The following is a 13,426-nucleotide window of genomic DNA, read 5'->3' on the forward strand; positions in this document are numbered from 1 at the left end:
TAATATAATATATAATACCTTGATATCCATCCATAACTCTTCCCATTTATGATTTTCAATTTTGTCGCACAGAATATGGTAAGGAAAGTCGGCCTTTAATTTCACTCCGAACCATGTAGTGAAATCGTTTGTGTTCTTCCCTACTGCTTGCATATCATTATTTAATTCAGTTGTGTAATTACAGTCCTTCTTTGAAAAGGTAGCACCCTTACGTTTCCTACGTTGCGTCATTTTACCCACTAAACAGCAATTCAAAAACAAATTAAGAAACAAATAGGACATGCTTACACACAAAACTAGCTAGAATATTAAACTAAACACTTAAAAGAGGAAATTAATATACTTACAAATACCAGTTTCAAGGGTTCACCGATTCATAAATTAACAGGTACTGGTTTCTACATATGCACTAAAATCATACATGGGGCACATATTGGCTCTTGAGTAAATCTCAAGAACATAATATAATCTGACATCAAGGGTCCACAACAAATCTAAATCACCCAAACATAAAGGAGAAACCGTAGCCTTTCAAAGCTCAAAATTGACCAATTTTTTCACTATAAGCTCCTACACAATTCCACAACAAACAACATGGAATTTCTTTCAAAATTAACGGACAATGAAGAAGAAGGGTTCTTACCATTGCCGTAACGATAGAGGATGAAAATTATGGGCTTCTTTAAATTTTGCGCAAAATTAGAATGTAACTGTACATGTTTTGCGATGGTGAGTTAGGACTTTTTAATTTTGGTCATGTGCGTGCATGGGAGGATGAAAATTGTGGCGGGTTTAGGCTTGATTTGGGTGGTTACTGATTAAATTTGGGGGTTCAAAGAAGAAAGGGATGGAGTGGAATTAGAAGATATAAAGTGTGTTTTAGATAGTTCTAGTCTTCTAGAGTTTATATGGCAGTGGCGGATGTGCAAACCCCCACTCAAGTTTTTAGTTTTATTTAATTTTTTTTGGTCTTTTTGTAATTTGAGTTTTTATCTATTTTTCTTTTTCCTTTCTGTATATATATATATATATATATATATATATTGAGTAAATGAGACCCGGTGTCATAAGATCATTTTAAAGTTCGGTACGGTACCGAGGGTAAAAAGTCGGGAAATACTGGTACCGTACCAATCCCGGAACTTAAAACTTTAGTATTGTTATGGTATCGACGGTACCAAATTGGTACATTGGTACCTTCCCGGTACCAATTTTTCTCATCCCTAGTCTTTGTTGGTTAGGTTTGTTGGGGTACCCGCACTAAGTCCACACCAATAATATTAGTAGCGGAACTCGTATAACTTATATACATAAAAAAAACATCTAAAACGGTTTTTATTCAATCAGTAAAACGTGGGTATTGCAACGACGACTCTACATGAAATCTACTGGTAGCGGATATATTCAAAATGGTTCTTGGAATAAACCCAAATAATAAACTTGCCAAACCAAAGTATTTAAAATAAATAAACAAATAAAATAAAATAAAAAATAAAAAAAATAATGAGCTAAAAATATTTCTCAATTCGATCCTGTTTACTTGAGCCACGTATTCTTGAAGTGCACCTTTATTTCAAAATCCTACAATTATTTAAAAATCTAAGTTACCGACAACAATTTAAAAGATAATATAGAAATGCTAACGGTTCAATACCAAAAGAATTATATACATTACAAACCTTGATCATCTAGTTTGACAGTGGATCAACATATATCCCATCGTTGTGATTAGATCGTAAGTATGTAGCGCCGTCAGTTGGATTATCTAACGGTTCAACACCAACTGAAAATGGTGGTAGGTCGTCAAAATGGTCGTATTCTTCCTCGTCGACAACATTATCAACACCAAGGATACGCCGTTTACCTTGCAATACAATGTGGTATCTTGGTTTACTCGGGTCATTTACAAAGAACACTTGTGAGCAATGTGAAGCAAGAATAAACGGTTCAGATGCATATCCATTTGTTGTAAGGTTAACAAGTGTAAAACCATATTTGTCAACTTGAACACCTGTTTTGTTATTCACCCACTTACATTTGAACATAGGAATTGTGGGAAGTTAGTAGGCATGGAGACCCGGGTAAGGAGTGTAGTTTCATCTTTAGAAACTGGTTCCGAAGATGTTCATCTGATAGGGATCAAGGGAATAGGAGGTGGTGGAAAGTCCACTTTGGCGAGAGCTGTTTTTGATCTAACATCCGTTTGGTTTGAAGGTGTAAGCTTTGTTGAGAATGTCCGAGAAGTTTCAAAAGGCTCTTCGACTGGTTTGAAGGAACTGCAAAAGCAGGTCCTTATAGATGTGTTAGCTGATCAAAACATTGATGTAACAAGTGTTTCTGATGGGAAAAATAAGATGAAAAGGATGATGCCTGGTAGAAAGGCTCTTGTTGTTCTAGATGATGTGGATGATATAGAGCAACTTGACGCGTTAGCTGGTGAGCTTACTTGGTTTAAGCCGGGGAGTAGAATTGTCATCACAACAAGAGATCAGCAGGTGCTCGTAGCACATGGAGTGAGCATTATTCATGATGTTAATCTGTTATCAGATGAGGAAGCACTCTGCCTCTTCAGCAGGTATGCATTTAAGAAAGATATTCCAAATCAAGGGTATGAAGAGCTATCAAGTAAAGTTGTACATTATGCTGCTGGTCTTCCCTTAACAATCAAAGTTTTGGGTTCACATATTTGTGGTAGAAGTGATCATGTATGGAAAGATGCGATAGAAAGACTAAAAACTATCCCTGAAGATCGAACTTTGAAAAGATTGGAGATAAGCTATAATGGCCTAGAGGATGATCAGAAAGAAATCTTTCTAGATGTTGTATGCATGATGAAATATAAGAAGAAAGAAGATGCAATCTGTATACTTGACAGTTGTGGATATTATGCTGAAATTGGTTTAGGTGTTCTTGAGCAGAAATCTTTGATAACTATTTCTAATTTTGGCGAATTAGACTTCTATGACCGTATAGAAGAAATGGGCTGGAATATAATTCGTTGCTTGCATCCTAACGAGCCTAGCAGACATAGTCGATTATGGATTAAAGAGGAAATTGAAGACATATTGGTTAAGGAATTGGTAAGTTTTAAGTTTATATGAAATGTGGACAACTAGGAAATATTATTTTCTTTGACAAATTTTCACACCAGCATTTTTTTTATTATGTACAGGGCACCAAAGCAACAAGAAGTATGTATTTGAGAAGTTCCAATCTCCATCCTGTTATTATTATGAAAGGTATTAGAAAGATGGAAGAACTTAGACTACTTGATGTGCGATGCTACGCAAAAGAAGTTGATGAAGTTAGCAAATACTTACCAGATGCTTTACAATCTCTATGTTGGAGTTGCTACCCTTTTCGGTCTTTACCTGAAATGTTTCAAGCAAATAACCTTGTTTACCTTGAAATGCATGAGTGCAATATAATTGAACTCTGGGAAGGAGGAGAAAGAAAGGTAGAATAATGCATATAATGTTATATATTGTGATTACACTGATTCTCATCTATTTTTCTTTTCTTATGATAGGTTTTTAATAAGCTTAAATTCCTTGACCTCAGTAATTCTTTGAAGTTAAGAACCTTTGACCTTAGCATGACCCCACATCTTGAGGAGTTAAATCTTGAAGGATGTGGGGACTTTGTAGAACTCCAATCGCCCGTTGAATGCCCGAATCTCAAAGTACTCAACCTCAGTCGTTCTAAGGTGAGTCACCTTAACATTGGGATGGTTCCACATCTTGAGGAATTATATCTTGAAGATTGTTCTCATCTTAAAGAAATTCATGCTCCGGTGGGATGTCTTAAAAAGCTTGTTTACTTTAGCTTAAGTAAATGCTTAAATGTTGCATATTTAAAGGTTGACAAACAACATGAGTCAGCTTCTCTTATAGATACAGTGGAAATAAAGGTACGTTGTGAAGATGTTACAAATTATTTTCTAGGGTTTTGGTTTACTTGTATATATGATGAACCTAGATCCTCATGGAGTGGAAATTTAGAGAAACTTTTTCGTTTTGGTTCATGCGTTTGCGAAAACCATGAGTATTTTCTAGCAACTATATGTGATTTACAACATTTAAGAGAGCTTACACTTTCCCAAAGCATTCCTCAGGATCTGTGGCAGTTAGAAAGTCTAGAGAAGCTATCTTTGAGTGAGCAACAGTTTCAACATCTTCCGGATAGTATTTTTATGTTGAAAAATCTGAAATCACTTAAACTTTCTTATTGTTGGGATCTTGAGCAGTTACCTGAGAATATATGCAGATTAGAGTGTTTAGAGAACTTAATCATTAGGGATAGTGGATTATTGCTCAGTATTCCAAACAACATATGTAAGATGAAATGCTTAAAACTTTTAGAGATCAGCTCTTGTGATAGTATTAAGAAATTGCCAGAGGAACTTGGGAGTTTAGAATGTTTGAAAGAGTTATGGATAGAAGATACAGACATTAATCGTCTTCCGCGGAGCATTTATCAGTTGAAAGGTCTGCGTATTTATGGGTCCATGTGGCAACTTGAATCCTATGGTTTTACATCCATTTTGGCTGATGAAAATCATCGATGGTATGCCAAGTACTACTACGTAGAGCTGTAAATAAGATAGTCAGCCACAACATGAGTATTTGTCTTAATCAGGTACATCAAAACAGAATAATCACTTCTTTATTAATCATATACGAATTTATACTTGCAATCAATTCACAATTTAATCATGAAAGCTTCAATTGAATCAAATTATACATACATATTCACGTATTTTTTAATATAGAAATGCTAACGGTTCAATACCAAAAGAATTATATACATTACAAACCTTGATCATCTAGTTTGACAGTGGATCAACATATATCCCATCGTTGTGATTAGATCGTAAGTATGTAGCGCCGTCAGTTGGATTATCTAACGGTTCAACACCAACTGAAAATGTGGTAGGTCGTCAAAATGGTCGTATTCTTCCTCGTCGACAACATTATCAACACCAAGGATACGCCGTTTACCTTGCAATACAATGTGGTATCTTGGTTTGCTCGGGTCATTTACAAAGAACACTTGTGAGCAATGTGAAGCAAGAATAAACGGTTCAGATGCATATCCATTTGTTGTAAGGTTAACAAGTGTAAAACCATATTTGTCAACTTGAACACCTGTTTTGTTATTCACCCACTTACATTTGAACATAGGAATTGTGAAAATTCATTAATTCAGCTCCCATATTTCTTGGATGACACCATAATAAGAGTCTTTGGCGATTTCTAACCTTGTATCACGATTTGTTCTGTCGAATCTGCTTGTTGTTGCTATTACTGTAACTCCACTATTTTGCATTGTGCTTTTCTCATCTTGGTCTTCTGTGTAAAATGTATACCCATTAATGTCATACCCTTGGTAAGATTTTACTCTAAATTCCGGACCTTGCCCCAATGATTTCACAATTGTATCAACGAGTGACCTTATTTTTCATCCATGAAGAAAACTCTTTGTTATGCTGAATTTCATGCCACATTTTGTTCTTATTCGGATATGTTGATTGTAATAACTTTAAGTGTTCATCAACATACTGAGCAAGAGAAGTCATGTGTTTCAGAACATAAAAATGTGCAAGTTCTAAATTCTCCTTAGCTGGGTTGAGCCATTTCATACAAACACCTCCTTCCCCTTGAAGTTTACCACAGTGATGAGATTATGGCAAACCAATATTTTTAACGCCTTCCAAATAACTTGTACAGAACTCAATCACCTCATCGGAAGCATATCCAGTAACAATACTACCCTTAGGCCGATTACGATTTCTTACTTAGGATTTTAAGAAACCCATGTATCTTTCAAAAGGGTACATGTAACGCAAAAATACAGGACCACAAGCCTTGATTTCTCCAACAGTTTGAATCACGAGATCAACCATCACATAAAAAAAGGACGGTGGGAAGTACTTCTCTAGTTCACAAACTGTGATGATAATTTCATTTTGCCATGCATCCAATTCTTCGGGGTCAATACATTTTGAGTGAATCATGTTCAAAAACCAACAAAGTTTTGTGATGGTATGTCGTGTGCTCTCTGGTAGCAATCCACGGATTGCAATAGGAATCATATGTGTCATCAAAACATGACAATCATGAGACTTCATACCAAGTAGTTTATTTTCTTTCATGGACACCAACCTTTTAATGTTTGCAGAATAGCATGATAGAACCTTAATATCATGTAAACATTTACAAAACTTTGTTTTCTCTGACATTGTATAAAACGCGGGGGGTAGATAAACGTGAGTACTGGTATCAACAGGGGCAAGCTCTTTACGTATTCCCATTTCTTTCATGTCTTTACGAGCATAGATACCATCTTTTGTTTTTCAGGAATGTTTAACAATAACCCGAGCAAGCTATCACATACATTTTTTTCGATATGCATAACATCTAGGCAATGTCTAACCTCTAAATCTCTCCAGTATGGCAAGTCCCAAAAGAGTGAGCTTTTTTCCCAAATGGATCCTTTCTTAGAGCTAGTTTGTTTTCGTTTTCCCAAAACAATATTTAGATTTTTAACTCTTGAAAAAGCATCAAGGGTCTTCTTCCGGTCTCGGTCTTTCCATTAAAGTCCGTCATGTTCTTTCGATAACCGTGACCAGTTGGAAGGAATCTTCGGTGTCCCATGTATACCAATTTTTTAACCACACTGAACTTGTCTCATCTTCACAAACAGGGCAAGCTTTCTTACCTTTCGTATTTATGGTGCAGAATATCATGGCATGCAATTCAAAAATATTCCTTCTTATAAGCATCATACACATTTACACCAGAACTCCATAGAGTTTTAGGTCAGCAATCAAAGGGGACAAATAAACATCAATGTTGTTACAAGGTTGTTCCGGACCCTGATTCAACAACGAAATCATTATATATTTTCGTTTCATGCATAACCATGGTGGAAGATTGTAGATGCAAAGAAAAACCAGCCACGTACTATGCTGACTACGAAATTGTCCGAAGGGATTGATTCCGTCCGAACTAAGCCCAAATCTTATGTTTCTAACTTCATTACCAAAATTTGGGTATTTTCTATTAATATTTTTCCATTGAGGTGAATCTGCCACATGTCTTAATTTTCCGTCAACGTAATAATTTTGCGTCTCATTTAAATGCCAACGTAATAATTTTGCGTCTTTCTCATTTGAAAATAATCGTTTTAGTCTCGGTATAATGGGAAAATACCACAATAATTTGCCGGTGGTCCATTTTTCTTCACATCATTTTCATATTTACCAGTTTTATTTTCCCTCTTATACCTTGATGCACCACAGTAAACACATTCATGATTGTTCGCATACTCATTTCTATACAACATGCAATCATTCGGACATGCATGTATTCTTTCAACTTCCAATCCCATTGGATTCATCATTTTTTTGCTTGGTAAAACGAAATTGGCAACTCGTTACTTTTCGGAAGCATAATATGCAAAACATATAATAGATCTGTGAAACTTGTATCACTCCATCTGTTTTTCACTTTCACATTAAACAACATCAAAACAGCTTCAAGTTTTGAAATCTCAGAATCGTTATATAATGGCTTTTGTGCATCTTCAAATAGATGTTGTAATTTTTCTTTATCATCATCGCCAATATCATTTTCTAAATCCTTAAACATGTCATCTAAATTGTCAACATTTTCATTCTCTACATCCTTAAAAATGTCATCTAAATTGCCAACATTTTCATTCTCTATATCCATAAACATGTCATCTAAATTGTTCTCATTTAAATTGTCATCATTTAAATTAACAGATGTTGTGACACCATCAATCCGTTGTTCCCCATGCCTGTACCAACATGTGTAATTAGGCATAAAAACATTCACAATCAAATGATGCTTTATACCGTTAATATTTTCAAATCTCTGCAAAGTTTTACAAGTCACACAAGGACACCATATCATGTTAGAGCCTACATTCCTCCGATTGGATTCAGCAGCCTTAAGAAAAGTATAAAAGCCATTCGTATATATTTCAGAAGGACGTCCACTTTTGTACATCCAATATTCTCTACATTCCATCTGAAAATAAAATAAAATCAAATAAGTTATATGCAATTTATGCACGGGTCATTAATAGGTACATAAGGCGGTGGATCCTAACCCACTTTTTAAACATTCTATCTCATTTGCATACATTTTAACTTGTTAACTATTTAAGAAAAAATCGGCAACGTTTCCCCTTAACTCTCCAAGTATGCGGATAAACCACACACCCGAAGGAGTAGAAGAAACAACTGTCGATTTTTTCTTAAATAGTCAACAAGTTAAAATGTATACACGTCCTAATGAGATTGAATATTCAAAAAGCAGTTCCCAACAGGGACAATTCAAAATTTATCTCTATTAGATCAATTTTGATCGGTATACTCTAAAGGCCAATTTTATATATACACACACATATAACACATATAGATCAACAATAAAGGCCAGTAATGAAGCTAAAATTGTTCGTACCTTTAACGCGGTGATATTGAATAAAGAAAAGAAAAGGCTACAACTATTTGATTATCTACAATGAACAAAATACAATCAGTTAATACATATAAAATCAATAGTTAAATATATGAACAATAAATTATATAATAAAGTTTATATTTTTATACCTGCTATTATGAAAAATGACTTCAGTGAAGAAAGAGTGAATTTACCTAGGTAGAAGTGACTAAGAGTATGGGAGTATGAAGATGAGATCATTAGCCGTTTAGGGATTTCTAGTCTATATTAAAAATATCAAGAGTTTATCAAAAAAATACTAAAAAATAGGTAACAAACCATCCTTTTGAGCGGTTTTAAAAGGCATCGCCCAAAATATGTTGAAACAGTTGGAGATATTTTTAAGCTGTCATTTATGGCTTTTATTCTTTTAAACTATAAACCACCCAAAATTAGTTGTTAAAGGTTTTTTAAAAAATTATATAAAATATTTTATTGGAGATTATGGCATCAAATTAAACCAATGAAAAAGAACTCTTTTAGGCGGTTCAAAAAGTCACCGCTCAAAATCCATTTGTAGGTTGAAAATATAAGTATTTTAGGCTGTCATTTCTTTGTTTAGGGCGGTTAGCTTGGGTAGGAAATAAACAATACATGTTTCAAGCGGTTTTAAGATATGAACCGCCCAAAATAGTTTAGCCAACCGCCCAAATAAATCATTTTTGTACCAGTGTTTAAAGTGTGTCTCATTTTTTTTCTATAATCAACTTAATATGCTTAATATAATTATTTTACTATTTTAGGTTTATAACAGACTAGCATAACTTCTTTTTATTTATTATTATTTTTTTAATTCAGTTAAGGATCCTTATCTTATATTGACCAAATAAGAGGTTTTACTACCTCCACGTAATTGCACAAATTTTCCACTCAAAATATCAGTTTGTGAAGTCTTATTTGATCATCTCTTTACAAGTTAATTCATTTGCATTCTGATTATACAAATTCCCCATATAAACAAATTCGTTTTATCTGACCCTTTAAGCATACATTCAATGGCATCTACTTCAGCTTCATTAGTTCAAAAGAGCTTCAAGTATGATGTCTTTTTAAGCTTTCGGGGTGAAGACACCCGCAAGAACTTTGTTGATCATCTCTATCATGCTCTTCACCAGAAAGGCATTATAACTTACAAAGATGATGAAAAAATCCAGAAAGGGGAAAGAATAAGTGAGCAACTCATCAGATCCATTAAAGACTCGAGATTTCACATCATTGTTTTCTCCAAGAACTATGCATCTTCATCATGGTGCTTGGATGAGCTTGTACAGATTATGGATTGTCAGAAGACGATGGAGCAGACTGCTTACCCCATATTCTTTTATGTGGAACCCACTGAAGTCCGTCACCAAAGTGGGGCATTTGGAAAAGCCTTTGCAGAACATGAAACGGGTAGTAGGAGCTTTGTTCTACCTCTCGACTATCTTTGTTCCACTCTAGCATTTTGTTGCAGCGGATCATCTTCTTCATTGAATGGTGTCATAGTGGATCCGGTAACATCTTTATCATTGAACTTGTATATGTATTATTCAGTGAACGATTTATGTTTCAGTGCAGAAGACGTTTCTTATCCAAGTGCTTTGTACTTGTGTTAAATATTGTTAAGACTAAGAAAGCTTTGAACTTTATCAAACAGGAAAATGAAGATGATGTTGGAAGATGGAGAAATGCTCTCAAAGAAGCAGCCGGCTTGGCTGGGATGGAGTTGAAGACTACTTTTAATGGGTAATTCCTTCATCTTATATTCTTCTTTTCTTTCCTATGTAACATGTTCTTCATAGGGACATTCATGCAACCTGAATGAATCTTCTTTAATTCATAGGCATGAAGCTAAATTTATTCAACAAATTGTTCAAGAAATTTCACGAAAGTTACATATCATTAATTCAAGCATTGATGAAAAGTTAGTAGGCATGGAGACCCGGGTGAAGGATGTAGTTTCATCTTTAGAAACTGGTTCCGACGATGTTCATCTGATAGGGATCAAGGGAATAGGAGGTGGTGGAAAGACAACTTTGGCGAGAGCTGTTTTTGATCTAACATTCGTTTGGTTTGAAGGTGTAAGCTTTGTTGAGAATGTCCGAGAAGTTTCAAAAGGCTCTTCGACTGGTTTGAGGAAATTGCAAAAACAAGTCCTTATAGAGGTGTTAGCTGATCAAAACATTGATGTAACAAGTGTTTCTGATGGGAAAAATAAGATGAAAAGGATGATGCCTGGTAGAAAGGCTCTTGTTGTTCTAGATGATGTGGATGATATAGAGCAACTTGACGCGTTAGCTGGTGAGCTTACTTGGTTTAAGCCGGGGAGTAGAATTGTCATCACAACAAGAGATCAGCAGGTGCTCGTAGCACATGGAGTGAGCATTATTCATGATGCTAATCTGTTATCAGATGAGGAAGCACTCTGCCTCTTCAGCAGGTATGCATTTAAGAAAGATATTCCAAATCAAGGGTATGAAGAGCTATCAAGTAAAGTTGTACATTATGCTGCTGGTCTTCCCTTAACAATCAAAGTTTTGGGTTCACATCTTTGTGGTAGAAGTGAGCCTGGATGGGTAGATACCATAGAAAGACTAACAACTAACCCTGAAGATCGAACTTTGGAAATATTGGAGATAAGCTATAATGGCCTAGAGGATGATCAGAAAGACAATGGCTTCAATAGTTTGTTTTTGTGATTATGTACCTGGTATACTAAGAATGATCTTAAGTTGTCAACAAAAAACTAGTTGCTGATATATTCTAACAATAAGGAACCACCAGCATGTGCAGTTCACCACAAGAAAGTGAACCATAGTCAAAAGGTCAATTTTGATCAAAAAACTCAGAATTGACAAAAAAATAAAATAATAAAATAAACAAAAAAAAACAGTTTTGACCACAAACTAGTCAAAATAAGGGCCTGTAATCTCTACATATATTTGCACATATGTTTTGAATATCTTATCACAATTAATCAATTCAAAATGTTTGTTTACACTGGTGCTTAAGATGTTTGTTACGATTTTTTTTTCATCTTCTAATCAGAATTAAAATTAAAATATTTATGTCCTGATTCTGGCCAGAAAAATAAATCATTGCCTAATTTTTTGGTCCATTTAAAACCAAAACCAGATTAGTATCTATATGATCAGTAACCGGATACTAACCGAGCTGCTTACAAAGAACTGGTTAAAAAATTCTAGTTAATTTATGTTTATTAGATTTGCATGGTATTTTAGGTTGAATATATATTTATTAGATTTTTGGTTATATTTGTTTACTATGATAGTGAAAAATTAAAAGCTTTTAGGAAGGAGCTAAATTTATAAACAAATTATGAAGCAAAACCTGTAAGAACTTTTAACAATGAACTGGTTGATGGGTTTGGTGAGTAACCATTTTCTAAATCGGCCCGTTTTGTCCTGCACCCATTCTGACTGGCACCGGTTTTTAACTTATTGGTTTGGTTAAATTCGTGTTTTTATTCCCAAAACTAAAACAGAGATGTCTGTCAATTGTTTAGTTCACTTAATTTGGGTCTGTTTTATCTGGCTACGAGCCACCTTTTAACTGCAGAATCGAATTTTGGGGACCAGTCAAGATTTTTGGTTTGTCAGCATCAACAAAATAACACCAAGTCAAAGTTTCCTTTGCTGTCATGCTACATAAAGAAGTTGAATTATGATATAATACATTTTACACTACAAGGAAACTTCTGCTTAGAGATCAATATATATTGGACTTCAAGAATACTTGTAATATATTTCCCTTTGGCTACCTTAAAAATTGAAAGAATAAAAAACATAAAAGAAAAAGTTTATTGAGGTTGTTCTTTTTGCGACCATAATAAAGTTGGTTGCTAATTATGAGACCATAAAGAATGAAGTCGAGAATCTTGTTACCTTTCTGAATGATGACCATCAAGACTCTATAAACAATCAACATGCTATAATCCCCTCCTAATTGATTACCCAAATCTGACGGTAACGTGTGATGCGTAACATCAAACCTCACATTTAAATTGGACAAAACAAGTAGAAAACGTTAAATCTCCAATATTTTAAGCATACCAAATATGAAACAAAAAAAGATATTTCCATTACAAATTATTCATCCATTGTTTGAGATCTATATCACAACATGCACGTAGCGAAACAAAATTCCCAAAATATTAAAAGAAATGTGTCTGATATCGATTTACTAGTTTCTCAAACATAAGTAAATATGCTACATTAAATAGCAACTAAATTAATGGATATATGTTCATAAAAACATCAAAATTAAAAATTCACAAATATGTTTTTTTGCAAAACAAGCTTTAATTTTCAAACATGTAAAGAACGATTGAGGCAAATAAGATTCGTTAAAACAAAACTAAAAGATCTTACATTGACCTCTGAATGAGAATGCCATCTTTGTTAGCTGGCTCTGTACAGGAAGGGTGCAGAGAATAAATGTTTATACTTGAAAGGGATGTAGGTCCCTTGGACGGATCAAACAACACGAATACTAGTCTACTTGGATCAACCTCCCCACTAGATAGCGGAAATCACTAGTGAGGACCGAGATCTCGAATCTTGTTTGGTTATTATTGCCGTGAAAGTTAGAGAAGAGAAGAGAGAAGGAGTTTTGAACTTGTGGATTAGATAAGCAAATGGTAAAAGGTTATTGTGTGCATGAGATACACACATTATATATAATGTGTGCTCATGCACTTTCTATTAGTTATTACGGCGCAATGGGCTCCAAAATACATGGCCTTGGGCCAAACATAAAAATAAACACAAACCGACTAGCTAACATACATGGACATAACATTACAACCAAATACGAAAGATTAATCACAAAATGGGCCTAACAATGTGGTTTCATTTGTATATGTAGAAAGTCTGCGTAACCCTAATCCATAATTT

The 13,426-nt window shown here is 34.5% G+C and overlaps 1 protein-coding gene and 1 pseudogene across 4 annotated transcripts in view; both read left to right on the top strand.

Moving 5' to 3' along the window:
* The first annotated feature begins 2,061 nt into the window (after positions 1-2,061).
* Positions 2,062-13,426, top strand: part of LOC143598662 (TMV resistance protein N-like) — a 171,903-nt gene continuing 160,538 nt past the window's right edge. Inside the window, exons 1-3 of one of the 3 annotated variants that reach the window (XM_077076832.1) lie at positions 2,062-3,080; positions 3,173-3,457; positions 3,530-4,604. In XM_077076832.1, the coding sequence (XP_076932947.1) occupies positions 2,070-3,080; positions 3,173-3,457; positions 3,530-4,597 (2,364 nt within the window). In that variant the 5' untranslated portion in view covers positions 2,062-2,069 and the 3' untranslated portion in view covers positions 4,598-4,604. Of the gene's footprint in view, positions 3,081-3,172; positions 3,458-3,529; positions 4,605-13,426 lie in introns of those variants that run through there. The other 2 variants (XM_077076824.1, XM_077076828.1) reach the window with 2 other exon arrangements.
* LOC143598803 (TMV resistance protein N-like) overlaps positions 9,429-13,426 on the top strand; it is a 113,507-nt pseudogene continuing 109,509 nt past the window's right edge. Inside the window, exons 1-3 of the transcript XR_013147183.1 lie at positions 9,429-9,937; positions 10,168-10,256; positions 10,354-11,000. The product of XR_013147183.1 is annotated as a TMV resistance protein N-like (transcript). The remainder of the gene's footprint in view (positions 9,938-10,167; positions 10,257-10,353; positions 11,001-13,426) is intronic.

The sequence above is a fragment of the Bidens hawaiensis genome, unplaced genomic scaffold (assembly GCF_021521415.1).
Source record: "Bidens hawaiensis isolate Kalapana, Puna unplaced genomic scaffold, B.hawaiensis_p1.1 tig00001904_1, whole genome shotgun sequence".
Taxonomy (NCBI): Eukaryota; Viridiplantae; Streptophyta; class Magnoliopsida; order Asterales; family Asteraceae; genus Bidens; species Bidens hawaiensis.